Consider the following 19406-nt stretch of genomic DNA (forward strand, 5'->3'; position numbering starts at 1 on the left):
TTTTGAACTACTGACCATGCAGTTAGCAGCCCAAATCGTAACCATTGCCCCACCAGGGCTCCTCAGGCTACCCAAAGCAAAGTAAATATAATGCAATTCCAATCCAGAACCCAGCATCACTCTCGAAGACATCAAAAAATGAATCATCAGCCTCATCTGAAAAGGAAGGTTTACCTGGGATGAGCAAAGCAGTACTAAAGGAGAACAAAGTAGGAGGTCTCTCATTTCTTGGTCTCAAAACTGACTACACAGCACGGCATTCAAAACAGCTTGGTACTGGCACAATGATGGATACATCGTCCAACTGAGAATGCAAAAGTAAATCTGTCCATCTACAGCCAACTGGTTTTGACACAGGGCCAAAACACCTTAAATGGAGAAGAGATCATCTTTTCAACAAGTGGTGCTAACAAACCAGATCTCCATTTGCAGAAGAATGAAAACAGACCCACACTTAGTCCATACACAAAAATGAACTCAAGACAGAATCAAGACCTAAATGTCAAACCTAGGATTCTAAAGATCATCGATGAAAAAATAGCGATATACTTGGGGACCCTAATGTATGTCATAAACAGACTATCAAACATAATCGATGCCAGGGGCCTCCTAAAAATTATACATTCATATGCATCAAAAGACTTCACCAAAAGAGTGAAAGAGATCCCACAGACCGGAAGCAACTTTGTGGCAATAATATATCGGGCATCTCTGAAATCTACAGTAAGCTTCAAGACTGCAGCAAGAGAACGACCAATAATCCAGTTAAAAATAGGCAGAAGGCACGAACAGATCATTCACTAAAGAAGACATTCAAGTAGCCAAGAAACATGAAAAAATACGGTCATTAGCCATATGTGAGATGCAAATCAAAACAACAGTGAGACACCACCTCACCCCAGCATTGATAGCAAAGTTTACAAAAACAAAACCAACAAAAAAAAAACCCAAAACCAACAAATGCCAAAGAGGGTGTGGGGAGGGGCTGGAACGCTCACACGCTGCCGGTGGGACTACAAACTGGTGCAGCCTCTACGGAAAGCAGTATGGCACTGCCTCACAAAATTGGCAATAGAAATCACATATGCCCCAGCAATTCTTCTACTTGGTATAAATCCTAAGGTAGTAAGAGCCATAACATGACTAGACATACGCACACCCATCTTCATTGCTGCACTCTTCACCATCGCAAACAGAAACAACCTAAATGCCCTTCAATGGAAGAATACATAAGTAAAGCTTGGTGCAGACACACAATGGCATACTGTGCAACATTAAAAAATGAGGTGGAATTTGTGAAGCACCTTCCAACACAGCTGAACCGGGAGGACATTATGCTGAGTGAAATTAGGCAAACAAAAAGGAAAAATATCGTATGAGACGACTGTTCATATAAAAAAAGTTCAGAAGAGTTTCACACTGAAACAAATAAGACTTTGATGGTCCCCAGTGTGGAAGAGCAAGGGAGGAAAGGGGAGGGCACAGACTAGAGGATGCTGTCGTTAGGTGCTTTTGAGTTGGTTCCAGCTCAGGGTGACCCTGTGTACAACACAAGAAGCCACTGATCCTGCTCCATGCTAACAACTGTTACGGCTGAGCCCATTGTTGCAACCACTGTGTCAATCATCTCATTGAGCGTCTTCTTGTTCTTCACTAGCCTTCTTCTTTACCAAGCGTGATAGCCCTTTCCGGGAACTGGTCTTTCCTGGTGTCCACAGTTTGTCAGATGAGGCCTCACCAAGGAGCTTTCTGGCTGTACAAATGGTTGACAGTGGCGCTCGTCAGTTTTTTATTCAGCAACTTAGACGCACTTTGTTTTATCTCATTCATTGTAACCCCTTCAATGTAGTATCACATAGCCTACGTCCTCTCCTTGTGCTTATTTCTATGCCTCCTTCTTTATTTGTAACTCTTCTGTCCTTGGGTAAATGCTGCCCGTTTGATCGGAAATGGTTGCTTATACTAAGGTGTTCATACTTCACTAGTGTTAGTGTTCCTCCTAAAGACATGCCCACTGAAGCAACAACGCCCACATGGAAGAAGTGCACCAGCCTGTGTGACCACGAGGTGTCGAAGGATTCAGGTATCAAGCATCAAAGAACAAAAATATCATATCATTGTAAATGAGGGTGAGTGCAGAGTGGAGACTCAAAACCCATCAGTGGGCAACTGGACACCCCCTTACTGAAGGGTTGTGGGGAGGAGATGAGCCAGCCAGGGTGCAGGGTAGCAACGATGAAACATATCTTTCCTCTAGTTCCTAGATGCTTCCTCCCCCCACTATCATGTCCCAACTCTACTTTACAAATCTGACTAGACCAGAGGATGTACATTGGTACAGATAGCAACTGGAAACACAGGGAATCAAGGACAGATAACCCCTTGAGGACCAGTGGTGAGAGTGGTGATGTCTGGAGGGTGGAGGTAATGTGGGGTGGAAAGGGGAAACTGATTACAAGAATCTATGTATAGGCTCCTCTCTGGGGAATGGACAACAGTGAAGTGGGTGAGGGGAGATGTCGGGCAGTGTAACATATGACAAAATAATAATAATTTATGAATTATGAAGGGTTTATGAAGGAGGGGACTGGGGAGGAAGGGAGAAAATGAGGAGCCGATATTAAAGGCTCAAGTAGAAGGCAAATATTTTGAGAATGATGATGGCAACAAAAGTACAAATATGCTTGACACAATGGATGTATGTATGGATTATGATAAGAATTGTACAAGCCCCAATAAAATGATTTTAAAAAAAGACATGTCCACTATTTTGCTGAACAAAACGTGGTTCTTTCCAGAGGAAGTAGTCCTTTGTAATCAACCTGCCACCAGGTTGCTGGTTGATCCCCACGAGGAAGGGTCTCCTATCTTGGACTCAGTGTTGGTCTCTGCTGCCAGACTAAGCACTCACCAGTGGCTGTAGCCACATCAGCCTTGGTAAGTACAAGTCCATGTTGCTGAACTCATGGGTAGCCTCCATCCCCGCCACCATGGCCACTCTCTTGCCTTTTAATGGGGACATCTTGATATGCCCCATACCACGGGACCCCTAGAAATTTCACTGAGGTGAAAAGCACCTGGGTTTTGTGTCGGGTTAATTGCCCACTCTCTAGCATGCAGCTGCTTTCGCAATCAGTCACTGATACGTCTTCTTTACTAGGGTCCATCAGTGTAAGGTCATCAATGTAACAAATGTGACATTTTGTGGAAGAGAAAGGCAAACAGGGTCCCTGTGGACTAAATTATGGCATAATTCTGGAAAGTTATTAAAACATCAGGGGAGAGTTATAAAGGTATATTGTTGCCATTGTCCATTGAAGGCAAAGTGCTTCTGGTGGTCCTATGAAACTGGAATTGTGGAAAAGGCACTGGCTAGATTAAATGGTACATACCAGGTACCAGGAGAGCTATTAATTTGCTCAAGCAATGAAACCACATCTGGAACAGAAGTTTCAGTTGGAGTCACCACCTGGTTAAGTTTATATTAATTCACTGTATTCACCAAGATCCACCTGATTTCAGCACAGGCCAAATAGGTGAGTTACATGGGGATGTGATGGGAATCACCACTCCTGCATCCCTCAAGTCTTTGACGGGGGCACTAATCTCTGCACTCTCTCTAGAAATGCAGTATTGCTTTTGGCTTACTATTTTCTTTGGCAGAGGCAGTTCCAATGGCTTCCACTTGGCTTTTCCTACAATAATCCTTATTCCTCTTTCAGGGATTCAGCTATGGGTTCTGCCAATGGCGAAGTATGTCTATTTCAATAATGCATTCTGGAACTGGGAAATTACCACAGGATGGCTGCCAGGAGTCACTGGACCCTGTGTTATATGGTTCTGAGCTGAGGCTCCATTAATAAATGACCTCCATATGTTTCCATTCTGATTGGTGGGACTTCAAAATGCTTTGGGTTACCTGAGATTGATGTCAAGTTAGAGCTAGTGACTCATAAGGATCCCCTGTGGGTTTCTGACACTAACTGTTTATAGGAGTAAAAAGTCCAATCTTTCTCTCTCAGAGCTGCTGGTGGTTTCGAACTGCCAACCATGTGGTTCACAGCCCAACAAGACTAGGGCTTCCTAGACCAATAGTTAACATAATGATACATGCAGAAAAGGTTGAAGCTGTCAAGGATTTTTGTCTTGTTTGGATCCACAACCAATGCTGTGGAAGCAGTAGTCAGGAGATCCAATGATGCAATGCATTAAGTAAATCTGCTGCAAAAAACCTCTTTGGAATCTTGAAAAGCAAGGATATTACTTTAAAGACTGGGTGCCTGACCCAAGCCATGGTTTTCCCAATCATTTCATATGCATGTGGAAGTTGGCTATCGAATAAGGAAGAGTGAGGGAGAATTGATGTATTTGAATTGTGGTGCTTGCAGAGAATACTGAAAGTACTATGAACTGCTAATAGGACAAACTGATCTGTCTTGGAAGGCGTTTGGCCAGGGTGCTCCTGAGAGGCAAGGATGACAAGAGTTTGTCTTACATACCTCGGACATGTTGTCAGGAGAGCCCAGTTCCTGGAGATGCACATCATGTTTGGTAAAGTAGAAGGGCAGTGAAAAAGAGAAAGGCCCTCAATGAGATGGACTGACATAGTTGCTACAATGGGCTCAGGCCGAGGAACAATTTCAAGGATGGTGCAGGTCATGGAGCACTTTGTTCTGCTGTGCAGAGGTTTGCTATGGGTTGGAACCAACTCCATGGCACCTCACAACAACAACAACAACAACAACAATAACCTGGCTCAAGTCTGGGAATTGATTAAGGGGTCATGACTCTCCTTTCTGGTGATCTGAGTTGGACTGTCATTCACCGGATCTAGAGTTTTTCTGCTTGTATAGGTCAAGTAAATCTTTAGTAAGCTTCCCATGTATTTAACTCCTAGGGACACTCTGCCTAAGTAGCCAAAGCCATAGGTCCATACCAGTCAAGTTATTCTGATTACTACTTTGACTCTGCTCTTCATTTCCATGACCATGCCCACCTTTTCTCTGGAGACTGAGTGCTACCACTTGGTCCCTATTTCCATGGAGCCCAACCAATCCCATTGTAGGCAAGTGCCTTAATTCACTTAGGGCAGTTACCATGGTCACGCCTGGGTGATGTAAAATTGCAATCACAGGGGTCTTCAGACATGCTGGGCCTCCTCCTTCACAAGTTTGTTCTTGCTGTTTTGGTAAAAGGTGTATCCTAGGGATATTCCAATTGTTGAGTCTATGGGTACATCCTGATAAATCCACTCTAACATGCCAATTTTCCCAAGCCCTTGGATGCTTCCTCTTATAGTGCACCAAAGTAAGTCTGGTATTTCAACTTGACTTCGTGTAAGCCATCTTGTAACCCATGATTCAGCAAGCCAACTAAATGAACTATTAGATAGTATCCTAACTTCCCAAGCTGAAACACTGAATGAAGACTGTGCTTAGTGAGCTCATACTGATCAATTCAGAATGATGCAAGTTTATGTTCCTTGTACCTTCATTCCGTGCCCTTAATAATCATTCCCATACAGATTCTCCAGGTTTCTGTCTGTAAAAAACAACAACTGTAGAAGACTCTCGCAGTTAATTAGGAGCACAGCATACTTCTTCCAGGCTCACCATCTGGACTTCACCTTTGGTTACTTGCTGGGACTTAAGTATAGTTATTGGTGTACAGGCAATAATGGGTGGGGAAGGTATTTCTTGAGAACTTGAAGCATTATCTAATGAGGCATCTTTCTCAGGCAATGCTCCAGATACTGCCTTACGTGTAATATCACGTGTACTACTTGGGCTAATCTTCTCACTTGGATGTGGAGGTAAGGTGGGGGTGGGGTAACGCGAGTGGATTAATCTCCTAGATATGAGGGGTGGTACTGATGGCTGGAGTGGCTCAGTGTCTCCATTTCCAGATTACTGGCCCATGAATGTCCATCCCATGTTTTAGGGTCCCATTTCTTTCCAATCAGTGTTCTCAGTTTGAAATTAGAGTCCTTTCTAGGTTGAGAATGAAGCTGCCGTTATAATTCAGCTATAATAAGACTCTGGGTTAGGTTGCCAGCAATAACAGTTCTGTTACTAGAAGAGATTGGCTTGCTTTCACAGCATGAGTAGAAGCTTTAAGGTCACCGTACGCAGCATTTGAGTCAGGCATCCTAAGCTTTCAGTTTACGTTTCCTTTAATAGTTTGTCTGTTGCAAGAAGTTCCAACCAACCAGCGTCACTAAACTTCTTATCCTGATAAAACTGTAGAAAGATCATCAAGCACTTGGTCACCCATACCCTCACTTCGCACCAACACTTCATATAATAGGGGTGCTGTTTTAGGTATTGGCTTTTCCACTTCATGTCATGGGTTTAACAGCGTCCTCTTTTCTAGAAGTGATAGACTTAGCTGTACTTACAGACACAGAGTTCTCAGAGCCTTTAAGCCTAATTATATATGGGAACCAATTTAGAAAATTCATCTTTGTGATTTTGTTTCTTGGGAACCACTCCTGGTACCAAATTGTATTAGGTTGGGTTGTCTAGAGAAACAAAATCAGTGACATATTGTGGAAGTTACATAATCTGGTGTCAATTTGGGACTTGAGAGGATTAAGAGTGAAGAGGTAGAGTCTAGTCTATCTATCAGGTCATAGTCAATGAGCCCTCTGCGTGGGCATGGCCTTCTCCTGAGAATTCTGGGAATTCCTGTATTTTCCTCTTTGGAAGCGGGAGACACTTCTCTCTCTGCTCACTCCCTGAGAGACGCTCTACTGACAAGACACGTGGCATTATGCCTTGAGAACTGGAGAAGCCCTATGGACCTACCCTGATGCAACCAGACTTCTGTAGCCGGAGAAGCTATGCAGAAACCCCTGCCAGCACTGAGATGCTTACAATGCCACTGGATCCATAAGACTTCCAACCCATTGGCCTGTGATCTTCCTGCATTTTGTGTCATTGCATGTGTTGAATGAGTCTGAAGAGGAATTTATAGACTGGTGTCGGACATATGGGCTAATCTTGGACTTATGGACTTGATCTGGATTCGGCTGGGATGTTTTCTCAATATTCAATTGTTCTTATATATAAACCTCTTTCTTGTATGCATATGCATGTCTATGAATTTGTTTCTCTAGTCTACCCAGACTAACGCACACATACATAAAAGAACTTTATACTAAGAAGCAATCTTATATCAAGAAGGCATCCCAGCACAGTCCAACCCAAGTCCACGGGTCCAATGCAAGGAGATCACAGGCTGGTAGTGGTAAAGTTGCATAGATCCACACACCGTGGAAAAATGGTAGGATACCAGTAGCTGCCTGGTTGGCTCCCAGGGTTGGCAGTCCACACGGGCTGCCTCGGAGGCAGACTCAGAGTCCCAGCATGAATGAAGAGAAGGGCAAGAGAGAGGAGAAGCCCCAGTGTCTCTCTTATAAGAAGGCCACAACTCCCAGGAGGCATTATCAGGTTATGACTAGATTGACAGCAGGCTCCACTCCTACACAAGTGCACTCAAACAATAAAAAAAGTGCAAGTGGACATAAAATCAAACTGCCACAATTCTTTCCACGTGTTTGCTTTGAATGACTCTTCTTTCCTCTGGACAGAGAGAGATAAACCAATCGTTACACCATAGATGACTCTTCATTACATTTTAAGAGCCCAGTTATTGCTCATCAGAGTAAGGCGTGGAGTATGGTCTTTGCCTTTGTGGACTATGGTATGCCTGTTGGCATTTGTATCCCCCGAGACTATGGTCCTGAGCCCACAGGCCCAGGACCTCCTCGCTTTTGCACTTCCGTTACATAGTGCAAGGAGTCTTTGGGAGGCACGAGCAGTTAGGCTCTCAGTCACTAACCAAAAGACTTGATGATTTGAATCTACCCAGAGAGGCCTCAGAAGAACAGCCTGGAAATCTGCTTCCCAAAGATCACAGCCATTGAAATCCCGATGAAGCAGTTCTCTGGACACAGAGGATCACCATGAGTTGGAACTGACTCAGTGGCAATTGTTGACATGTTTTTAAGTACACAGCATGAGATTTAAGAAAACCTCAGGCAGCACCTTAAGCTTATTGAAAGAGAGCGGCTGAAAGACATAAGGCAAAATTGCTTGCCTAGATTTGTATACTTTATCAGGAAGGGAGATGAGACAAGGCCTGTTGTGGACGGGCGTTAAGTCAGCTTTGACTCCTATGGGCCCTCTATACACAGAATGCAAGTCTGTCCTGTGCTGGGCCATCGCCATTCACAGCTGTTACGTTTCAGTTCGTCGTTGCAGCTACTGTGTCAGTCCATCCTGTTGGGGGGGGCTTCGTCTTTTTCCTTGTTCTACTTTCCAAAGCATGGTGTCCCATCCAGGGACTGGCCCCATCTCATAACATGTCCAGAACACGTGCTATGAAGTCTTATCATCCTCGCTTCTAAAGTGCATTCTTTGCTTCTCTCTCTCTCTCTCTTTCTTAGGAGCATTCTTGACTGTTATTTCTTCCCAGCAGATTTGTTTACTCTTTGGGCAGTCCAGGGTAACTTGAATACTCTTTGCCGGCACCACAGGATTTCTGAATTTCTACTATGTTGGGTTATCCTACTCCTCTGCCTCCAGACGGAGAAACTCCAAGGATAGCAGGGATCCTTCAATTTTTCCCACCCATCCCCCATTCACACTAGGCCACACACAGGCAGTGAGGCTCCAATGGAGATCCCATAGAAAGGAGAGACAAACTTGGTAAAATGTTCATTAGCCCCCTAACCTGACTTTGATCACCAGCTCCCTGATTAATTTTAAGCTTTGTATCCTTAGGCCATTCACTAGTTTTTTCCCCCAGTTATTTAGGATATTTGGAGGCAGAAGAAATAAGCAATATAATCAGTGTTTGGAAAATATCATATTTGAAGCAGAAAGTTCCTCAGATAAAAAAGTCTAGACGAGGCCATGAAAGCAAGGGTTTTGTTTTTTTTTCAAAGTAAATTTGCCAGCCAAGCATCTGCTAAGAGGGCATAACGTCCTCTGGCTGGCACCTGCAGGTTGTTTCGGCCTTTTACACAGTGAAAACTGCAGGTTCGTCATGAGTTGGAGGGCAGGTATCTGTCCAGTTTAGAGACACGGGTGGCCCAAGCAGGGCAAGGAAGGAGGCCACTGTTCACAAAGAGAAGAAAGGCCGAGCAGAACAGGAAAAAGAAAGGGAGTCTGTTTTGATCAGTCAAAGCATGGGAAGGTAAGTCTCCCGTATGGTCCCCAGGGCATTGCTCCTAAGGACACAGGGAGGGAGCCATCAATCACAGCCACAGAAAAGGCTTAGAGGGACTTTCAAATCTGCTGAATTAACCCCATTGCTACAAAGTGAATATTTTTCACAGGCAGCTGAGCAGAGGGCCCTTAAAGAGCCGAGAGGAATGCAAAGCCAGTGTGAAAGCATCCAACCAGCTTTTGCCCGGCACAGCTGGCCTGGATGGAGGTCAGTCACAGCAAGGGGCCCTGCTGTCCCCTCTGCCTCCAGTTCATGAAACCAGCCTGGGGATCCTAATGACGGATCAAAGCCCACCCACCTTCTGGAGGATGCCTTCCCCCTTGGCCCTGCCTGAAGTGGGGATGGTGTTAGGACAGGGAGGGCAGGATGGAGCAAGAAAGGTTGAACTGGCCTCTCCTGGTAAAGCTGGACCCAGCCTTAGCCCTGCCCTGGCATAAGAAGCGTAATAACATCATCTGATCTCCAGGTCTCCAAGTGTGGTCAGTCACCCGAGGCCCTGAATTGGAAACACAAGTTCTTTCATAAGGTCCCAAGCAAATACTTGATTTTTTTGTGCATTGAGTTCACGACACTTGTTCTGAAACAAGAGTTCTAACTTTGCTTCTCCCGACTCTGTTTAATAATGAGGCTGCATCCTTGGTGAGTTAACAAAATTCTTTTGATATCACCACCCATAACCAACTCACACAGTGCAAGCTCCCAACTATCAGCTTGTTCTTAATCTAAACTATTAGCGGAGTGTCCTAATTCATAAAGGATTGGACCTAGTGAGCCAGATTAGGACCCAGCAGAATTTCTGCTGTCAAGTCTAATACTCCTGGAGCCTGACATGCGGGGACACGCAGACAGAGGAAAACTAAATATTGAACGTATACATAAATATCCCAGGTAAAATCTTTGTCCTGCTTATAAGCCAAGGGAGGAGCCCTGGTGGCAGTGGGGGTTCCACAGCGGGCTGCTAAGGTAGAGGTCAGCGGTTTGAAACCACCAGCTGGTGTGCAGGAGAAAGGAAAGCTTTCTGTCCCCAGCAAGACAGACAGCTTGAGAAGCCCAAAGGGACAGTTACATCCGGAGTCAGAATTTTCTCGGTAACAGTGAGTTTTGCTTTTGGATAAGCCAAGGGCAAAAAGATAAGTCTTTGCTTGAGGAGGGTTGGGGTGCCGAGAGGAGTTGTTTTTGTATGAGGGTAAGGTGATAGTGGAAAAATTAGTTGTTGTTGTTTTTTACTAGTAACTTTAGGTGCCTTTTTGGAGTTGTTGCTGGATCTACTGGAGACAGAATTTTGCTTTGTGGATGATGGTGTGTATGGAGGGTCACAGGAAATATGACAATTGAATGACATTTCAGAGGTGGAAAGAGATTACATGAAAAAAGTGGAGGGTGATTGTGTTAGAAAAGTGCTGGGAAGCAGACAGGAGGAGCGCTTCCTGGGACTTCCACCTGTGTGGGGAAGAGGGCAACAACAGTGGAAACCCTAACTTTGAAAGTTCTCTTAGGATTTGTGGGAGGAGCTGGGGCAAGAAACCTGCTGGGAAGGGCTTGTGAAAGTCCAGGTGACAGAATGTAAGGGGGAGCGATATAGCAAGGCTATATCATATACAATATACAGAGCCGAGAGAGCATACGGTACCTGGAGATAGTTTTGTAATTAAACACTTATTGTAGTATTCCATTGGCCCCAGTGACTTGTCCCTACAAGCTCAGAACATAAAGTGAGGGTCTAGAGAGCAAGGGCCCAGCTACAGCAAGCTGGAATGGACGTACTGTCATTAGACGGTCGTGGTTAATTGCTACGCGTTGGCTCCAATTCGTGGCGACCCCAGATACAGCAGAACAAAACATGTCCAGTCCTGAGCCGTCTTCGCATGCGTTAGTGGGCCAGAGTTCATTAAAATGGCCACTGTGTGTTTTGAATACCTGCCGACCTAGGGGGCCCATCTTCTATCTAGCATGACATCAGACAGTACTCTGCTGTGCTCCAGAGGGCTTCACTGGCTAATTTTAGGACTTAGATGACCAGGATTGTCTCCCTATATTGCCTTTGTCTAGAAACTCTGGTGACACCAGTCCACTATAGGTGACTCTATTATTGGAATAGCAGGTGTACAGCTTCAGCACCCTCACAGTAGAGGCTATGAAGACTATTTGGGGCGAGATCACAGGAAGCCATCAGGAGGAAGAGGCAGGCTAGGTGGAGGGGTCCACTAGGTTGTTGCTTTTGTACTTCCTAAATGTGAGCAGTCTTCAGTGCACAATAAACACAGGATGACATCCTTACATGTGATCATGTAGTTTTCCCACAATGAATCGAAACAGAATGCCGGGGCTAGAAGCCCCTTGGCCTACATACCATTTGGCTTGTGCCCAAATAGCATGTGGCTGTAACTGCCAATGCCTTTCTACTAAAAGGAGAAGAAAAGACTCATTTTTAATAACTTTATTCCCCAAACTTTAAAAATGAAATTGCCAAGTTAAGAACTTCCCTTGGAAAAAAAAGAAGAAGAATTCTAATTTATTATAAAGAAGGTCCGGGGCTTGGGAATTTTTAATGCAGATTCCTAATTTTCCAAAGTGAGATTCTCCTGTGCATTTGAATAGATTACATTCGGCATAGCTAGCCCGTAGCTCAAAGGGAGCTTTATTAAAATGATCGTGTGGGTCTCAGAGGAAGGGCTGTGCGCTTCCTTTTTCCAGTTGGGTGGCTTCTTGTCAGCCTGCATTTCTTGCCTGTGGAAGAAGTTGGTTTTTTGAGGAATTAGACAGAGATGTGCTCAGCTGTCCTGGCTTTGAGGACCAAGACTCACAGGGTCCAAGAACAATGACATTAGATCTAAAGAAATGAGGAGGGGATAATCCCATTTAGGACGAGATGGCTTAATATCCTGGTCTGCGTTACTATTAATTATTGCTTTCCTGGAGACACTGGACGTGGGAGAGCTGCTACTTCTCTGGGGTAGTGAAAATGATGACGAAAGTGAAGCAGATCGCCCCCCTGAGAAGCTGGGATCAGCTTTTTGAAAGAACAAATGAAAGGAGCAACAGGAGACGGTCTCACAACAAAACTCAAGTGACTCGGCACACGGGGAAGAGTCCTTTCTCTGAGAGCGCTTCCCAGAAAGGCTGCAGAAGGATTTCCCAAAGGTGGCCCACTGTCTTAGAACTCCAACTCTCTGTGGCGCCCCCTACCTAGCAGCTTAGAAGCCTCTGTTCTAGTGAACCCAGCCAGCATCTCCTCCGTCACAAACATTTCATATCTGCCCTATCGCCTTTTTGTCTGCAGTTTCTTCATGACCAGTTCCGCTCAAGGAAAGCCAATGGTAATGAAATTATAGCCTAGCAACCTAGCCAGGGCCACAATGACACCAAGACATTGGCCTGTCCCTTCACTGGAGGCCTTGGCGCTTCTAGTCAGACGTCTCACTTGTAGACCTCTGGCCTAAATCTGTGTGCCTTCTCTGGAACAAATAGGCCTTCGCTGTAAACATGAATATTTTCTCTCTTTTTAATTAAAAGAACATTTTATTGGGGGCTCTTACAGTTCTTAGAACAATCCATACATCAATTGTGTCAAGCATCTTTGTACTTATGTTGCCATCATTATTTGCTCCACATTTACTTTCTATTGAGACCTTGGTATCAGCTCCTCTTTTGGCCCTGATGGGTCCTCAGAGTGGAATGCCTTGGCAAGATGTCTGAATGCCATTCTGCTTTGATGTCCTTGAGAGGGCAAACGAACCCGCGTTCCCCCCATGAGCAGCTGGAGGTGATCTGAAGAGTATCGCATGGCACTGAGCACCTTCCGGTATAGCTCAGGTTCTAGCACCTTCTTAGCAGCTGGAACTTGTTCCTCTAACTGCACATTGAACATTACATTAGCTCCTCCACTCGCCTATATAGACCCAGCTAGTTAATATTCATGGGCAGTGCAAGTCGCTGCTGTAGCTCTATTCCTAACCCCCCACCCCAACTTCCCCAGCTGCTGGGCCGGCCAGTCAGGGGTGGGCTAAAGGGAGTGAAGGCAACAGCAGCTACCACCTGTGCCCATTTCTGACCTCGTGCTCTAACCTCATCTATTCCTGAGCCAAAGCATGGGATGCAGGCCTTGGTGTCGACCACCTGCTCAGTACAGGGAATCTCCACCCTCCTACCCGCCCCACCCCTCACCTCTGTTCCTCATACTATAATGTAAGTTATTTTACTTAACGTAGTCAGGGGGGCAAATATCCCCCTACTAAATGCAGCTAGCCCCGCAACCTGGATGGAGTTCCTAGAAATTGCTCAAAGGCAAATCAGTTGGGTGTAGACGTCACCTGGAGGGGCCAGATAAACCTGAGAGTGTGCTCTTATTTACGAGTTAGTGATTCAAAGCGGGGTTCTACTACCTCGGTCAGCGGTTCTCAACCTGTGGGGCACAAGCCCTTTGGGGGTGGATTGACCCTTTCACAGGGGTCACCCGATTCATAACAGTAGCAAAATTACAGTTAAGAAGTAGCAATGAAAATAATTTTATGGTTGGGGGGCGGGGCGTCACCACAACATGAGGAACTGTATTAAAGGGTCGCAGCATTAGGAAGGTTGAGAATAGTCAACAAGCACATCCCAAGACTAGTCTATGACTTAAAGAAACTCATTGCTCCATTTGCCTGCATACGATCAGCAGGTGTTCCCCAAGGTTACTCTGAAACTTGAGTAAATGGGGAAACCTTGATGCATGATTCCCCCTTTGGGGCATTCCAAAGGAAAGGGAATATATTCTTTATGTATTCTGCTTTTGAACAAGAACCACAAAGATAGACTTTACTGCTGTGGGTCTCCTCACTGCTCTTCATCTTCTAATTAAAAAGTTGTATTTCTCCTGCTAGTTTGGATTAAGTTGGCTATGCTGCTCCAGGGTAAAATACCTGCATTTCAGGGGAAAAGGCCTTCTATGAAGCTTGGATATCTGCATCCAGTTGCAAACAAGTAGAGTCAAAGTTCCTGATTCTTAATCAATATGCAGGGGCCCTCAGCCCTGGCTGAGCAGAAGCCGGATATGTCTGCTCTTGAGGAAAGATAGACTTCCAAGCCCCCAGTCTCCTCCCCGGGTTCCTCTGTCAGTGTTTCCCAGCTCCTTCGTGCCTCTGGAATCTGAATACCCGGACAAAGGGATGGTGCCCAGGGGTTTGATGCAGCACAAGATGGGCATGCGTAGCGCAGCTCTGCGGTCACCACAGAGAGCCACATCAGGGACAGAGAGGCTGCCGGACACAAGTGGGAACGTGTTGTACTTAACGAGCAGCTATGTGGGACAGGGATGGAGAGGAGGGCATGGGTGCAAAGGTCATGAGTTACCACGACTTCTGTACTTTTCCAAGAAGCTCTGGTGATGTAGTGGTTTCCTCCTTGGGCTGCCAGCCACAAGGGCAGCAATTTAACCCACTCCCTGGAGAAAGATGAGGCGTTCGGGCTCCTGTAAAGACGCACGGCCCCGGATAGCCACAGGGCAGTTCTATTCTGTCCGTAGTCAGAATGGACTCCGTGGCAGCGAGTCTTGCACTCTCAGAGACAGAGTAGTCCAAAGTGGCCCCTCTCAGACAGTACAAGGTGACCAAGTGAACCCACCTAGGAACTTCTGGGGTTGGGTCAGGGAGGAATAAGAAGAATGTAGAAAGCAGCTGCTGCCTATAAAGCAACTCCTATGAGCTCACAGGAAGCCCTGATGGCATAGTGGTTATCTGGAGGGCTGAGATCCACAACGTCAGCAGTTTGAAACCACCAGGAGCTCCTCTGGGGAAAGGCGGGGCTTTCTACTCCAGGAAACAGCTACAGTCTTGGAAACTCAGGGGAAAGTTCCACCCTGTCCCACAAGGTTGCTATGAGTCAGCAATGGACTGTCAGTGAGTTAGAGGACCAAATGTGAAGCAAAGCCCTACCCTGTGTCTGCATCTTGTCTATTCTTCTCTCTAGGCACATATCTTCCCCGAGATTAAGGCTGTTTGAAATGCTAATGAATGGGGGACAATAGGGGGAGGGCAAAGAAGGCAGCTGGTGAGACACTGAAAATGACCTCCCACTGGCACATAGTAGGCATGCATTACACATTTGTCATATGGGAATGAATGAATGTTCTGGCTGGGTGCATTTCTCATTATAAGTAATTGTTGAGTTAATACTGACATGGGAAGCTAGTGTAGAGAAAAAGTAACGTGTGAAATTAAAGGTCAGAGAATGGGGTCTTCTTCGAAAGCACAGGCCCTGAGTTTCAAAAGAGCCAAGTTTGGATAGGAAGTGCATATGGCGAAGCAAAGACTAAGAGTGATTCGTCCTAGGGATCACAGGAGCCTCATCTACGAACGCTGGGTCAAGCTTCCATGTAGGGAGAGGTGATGGAGGAGAGCAGGGAGGAGACTGCCTCTGTGTAGTAACTGGGTCTTCTGTAGGAGTTACAAACAAAAGAACGTGGGGGACTGCCATGATTGAGTTGAGGGATGAAAACTGAGGCCACGGGGAAGAGGTTGAAGGTCTTAGAGAGCCCCCACTACCATCTAGCTACTGGGTTTCTGAAATTGTAACTTTTCATGGGCGTAGACAGCCTCATCCTTCTCCCGTGCAGCAGTTGGTGGTTTCGAAAAGCTGACCCTGTGATTAGCAGACCAACAAGGAAAGCACGACACCACCGGAGTTCCTCTAAGAGCTAGTACTGGCTTGTTTTCTGGGTAGAAAACTAAACCTAGAATCCTGAAGGAATATTCTTCCAGTAGACAGAGAAAGACTAGACAAAACGACTCTCATGGCCAGAGACTAACAGGGTCTGGAACTAAGCAGATAGTTCCCCATAAAACTCAAAAGCAAACTATTTCTAACTTGTACAAATGGATTTGGCTCCAATTGCCTGATTTAAAGCAGGGTCAGGTGGAGGATAGGACTTTGACTATGTGCTTTAGGCAACAGCTGTAGGTCCCCAAACCTGGGGTCTTCACCTTCAGATCCAAGATACCAGTGTCAGAGTTACCAAACTAGGAGCTGCACCTGGTGCAATGCCAACCATCAAAGAGTCATGTTCGGACTCTTTAAAAGGCCATGTCTGGGGGCCTTCTTAGCCCTCACAAGGCGGTGGCTCAAAAAGCTGAGGCAATAGCTACCTGCAGGGAGAGCTTGTCCTGCTCAACTATTTCTGGAATGTATTAAGGCAGATCAGGAAAGGGGCTGGATTTTTTTACCCCCATATTTCAAGTTCAGATGACTTTGAGGAATTTTACCAAGGTAACACATATGGGCTCAATCACACCTCATATCCAGTTAGCATGTTAGCTAATGGCATATTACAATAGTCATGTCATTTCCCATCTTCTTCTCCCCCACGGAGAAGAAAGTCATGTATTTTTTGCCTGTATGACTAGTGTGTTTAGTTCCATTCCTTGAACTGCAGCATTCAACATTTGGCCAGCTCAGACTGAACACAGGAGCAGGAGTAGACTAGACCCTAGGACCCTGAGTTAGACATAAGAGCAAAGAACATCTGGCTGAGGACTCAAACTTGAGGAACCAGGTGCCCGGCGCGTGCACACCATTCCATCGTAAGTGGTGACACCTCACACAGAAGCCTTTGCCACAGTCCCAGTCTCACCTGCTGCCTGTGTCCTCGTTTACCATAACCCAATTCCCAGACTTCCCTATCTCCTTCCATAAAGTCCTTTTCACCCCCAAACCAAACCAAATTCACTGCCATCAAATTGAATCTGACTCAGAGCAACCTATAGGGCAGAGTAGAACTGCTTGAAAAACAAAAACAAAAATCTCACTGCCATCGAGAATACTCTGACTCGTGGTGGTCCTATAGGACAGGGTAGAACTGCCTCTGGGCGGTTCTGAAGCTGGAAATCTTCACAGGAGTGGAAAGTCTCGTGGTTCTCCTGTGGAGCTGTTAGTGGTTTTGAACCACTGATCTTACAGTTAGCAACCAAACTTGCAACCCACTACGTAATCAGGGTCTAATTTTCCTTAAAAACTTCTCCTTTCCCTAGTTTGATGAGACGCGGTCTGCGCCTTAGGTCCAGCGACGTTTCCCTGGCAAGATGTTTCTCGGGCCACTAACCCTTTCCACACCTCTCCATTGCAAGGCACGCTTCGTTTAATAAGCCCTTTTTGCTTTTGTGGGAAGCTTGACTCCCTGTTTTGTTAATCTTATTGGGTGGGGGGTGCGGAACCTTCCGTTGGAATTTGCTCCAGTAACAATCTCCACCTTGCAGGAAGTCCATCCTGGAGTTGGGATTCTAAAAGATCCCATACTCCCTTCACCTGGTTTCCTATTCCTCCTCAGAACGGCAAGGCAGCACCCTTCACACACTCACCTGTGGGCTGTCCTGGTAGGGTGGAGGAGGGACATTCTGCGTGGCCATCATTGTCAGAGCTGGGGCTGGGGAGGCATGTTGCATCATGGGATTGATTCACATGGAGGATCTGTGGGTAGGAGAAAGGGGGCCACAGCATTAATACCAGCGAGCACAGGGGATCCGTGGGGACCAGACAGCTCCGTAGTTTTGCAGCCTGTGACACCGGAACTGACTAGAATACAGAGAGGGTTGAGAACCCTTCAGGGGAACTAATGAAGCTAACGGGAGAGGAGCTGGCTGGCTGGCTTGCTGTGCTGTTTTTGATGAGAAAAAGGACAAACATCAAGTCTTATGTAAAACAGCCTGTACAATCTCCCTGATGTCTTACTCAGCATGACCTCTGGGCTGGTGTGGGCGGGCATGGTTCTTGCCCTATCCTTCCCCAGGCTTTCCGGAGCTGCCATAAGCACTTACACGGGGCTGGAAGGCCTCACCTTGAAGTTCTCCAATTGACCAATTCCCATCCGCTGGCCCCAGGACATAGCACCTCTTGAATGTGCTCACCACACCCTCTAGTGGTGAGAAGGGCCGTGGGTGTTGTCCCCTTCAGACAGGAGCAGGTGGAGGTCTTTGAGAAGGTCAACGGGCAGGCCAGGGACTGACCTCTAGTCAGCTCTCAGGCTTTTTTCCTAGGTGTGTTGTGACTGAGCATGTCAGGGGTGGGATCTGCATGTTTCTTGAAATTTTCTTTAGCCTTGCAGGCCTGTGGGTTAAGCACTGGGCTCCTAACTACATGGTGGTACTTCAAACCCACCAGCTGCTCCAAGGGAGAAATATGAGGCTGTTTGCTTCACTAAAGCTTTACATTCTCAGAAACCCTCTAGAGGGTGGAGGAGTTGAAATCAAGTCAATGTTGTAGGCTTGGGGTTCCTTAGCCTTGGTTACTTACTGTATATTGCTGCTATTGCGTGTGGGTGAGTCGATTCTGAATCACAGTGACCCTCAATGACAGGGGAGAACAACACCATAGTGCTTCCTATCAGGCTGATGTCCACCCCCACGCCCAAGAGTCTTTGGAGAAGTCCACACATCTGAGCTATGCAGGAGTCGGAGGGCACTCTGGAGCTGTCATGTACAAAGGGGCAGATCTCCTAGGGCCTGTATGAGGGGTGTCTATGCGTGTGCGCACTGTTCTCTTAGCTCGTTTAAAGAATGCAGGGATTGATCCTCTCTGGAGAACAAGGACACGGCTGACCTGAAATGTACACGGCAAAGCAGGGAAATCGTATGTATTAATTTAGCAAACGTTCATCACATAGCACCTATGTGCATAGAACTGTGCCGGGGGGTGGGAGGCTAGACAAGGTGAAGTCAAGCCATCTCTCTTAGTAGAGGCAGGTTTGTCAAGGCAAGAAAGAAGGAAACGGGATAGTGGTCTATGTAAGCAGATCACCAGGTGTTTTCCTATAGGAACAGGTAACGGCCAAGAGCTTCACCATTGTGCTCCCAGGGCTCTTCTGGTTAATTTTTGTCACCATCATCTAGGGCTCGAAGAGACATCAGAGCCGAATAGTCCAATGCCTCCTGCTGTACAAGGTGGAGTCGGAAGCCAGGAGAGGTGGTAGGCGAGGCGGCTTGTGGAGTCCACATCCCATCTGCTCCCTTGTACCAGCCCCCCACCGTCTCCTCCCTCCATCAGCAGTAAGGGAGCTGTCCTCACGGGACCTGAAGGTTTCTTGAGCCAGCGCGTGGGCTGTAAGTGGAGACAGCCTGGCAGTGCCACCCAAGGAAACAGGATGCCCAGAGAGCTGTTTGCTACAGTAGATGCCCTGAAATATTTACAGCTGGAAACCCCAGGCT

The 19406-nt window shown here is 46.4% G+C and overlaps 1 protein-coding gene across 2 annotated transcripts in view; it reads right to left on the minus strand.

Moving 5' to 3' along the window:
• Positions 1–19406, minus strand: part of PKNOX2 (PBX/knotted 1 homeobox 2) — a 428541-nt gene that overhangs the window by 123121 nt on the left and 286014 nt on the right. For both annotated transcript variants that reach the window (XM_075564126.1, XM_075564127.1), the window contains one exon: positions 17565–17673. In XM_075564126.1, coding sequence (XP_075420241.1) covers positions 17565–17651 — 87 coding nt within the window. In that variant the 5' untranslated portion in view covers positions 17652–17673. The remainder of the gene's footprint in view (positions 1–17564; positions 17674–19406) is intronic.

The sequence above is a fragment of the Tenrec ecaudatus genome, chromosome 12 (genome assembly GCF_050624435.1).
Source record: "Tenrec ecaudatus isolate mTenEca1 chromosome 12, mTenEca1.hap1, whole genome shotgun sequence".
NCBI lineage: Eukaryota > Metazoa > Chordata > Mammalia > Afrosoricida > Tenrecidae > Tenrec > Tenrec ecaudatus.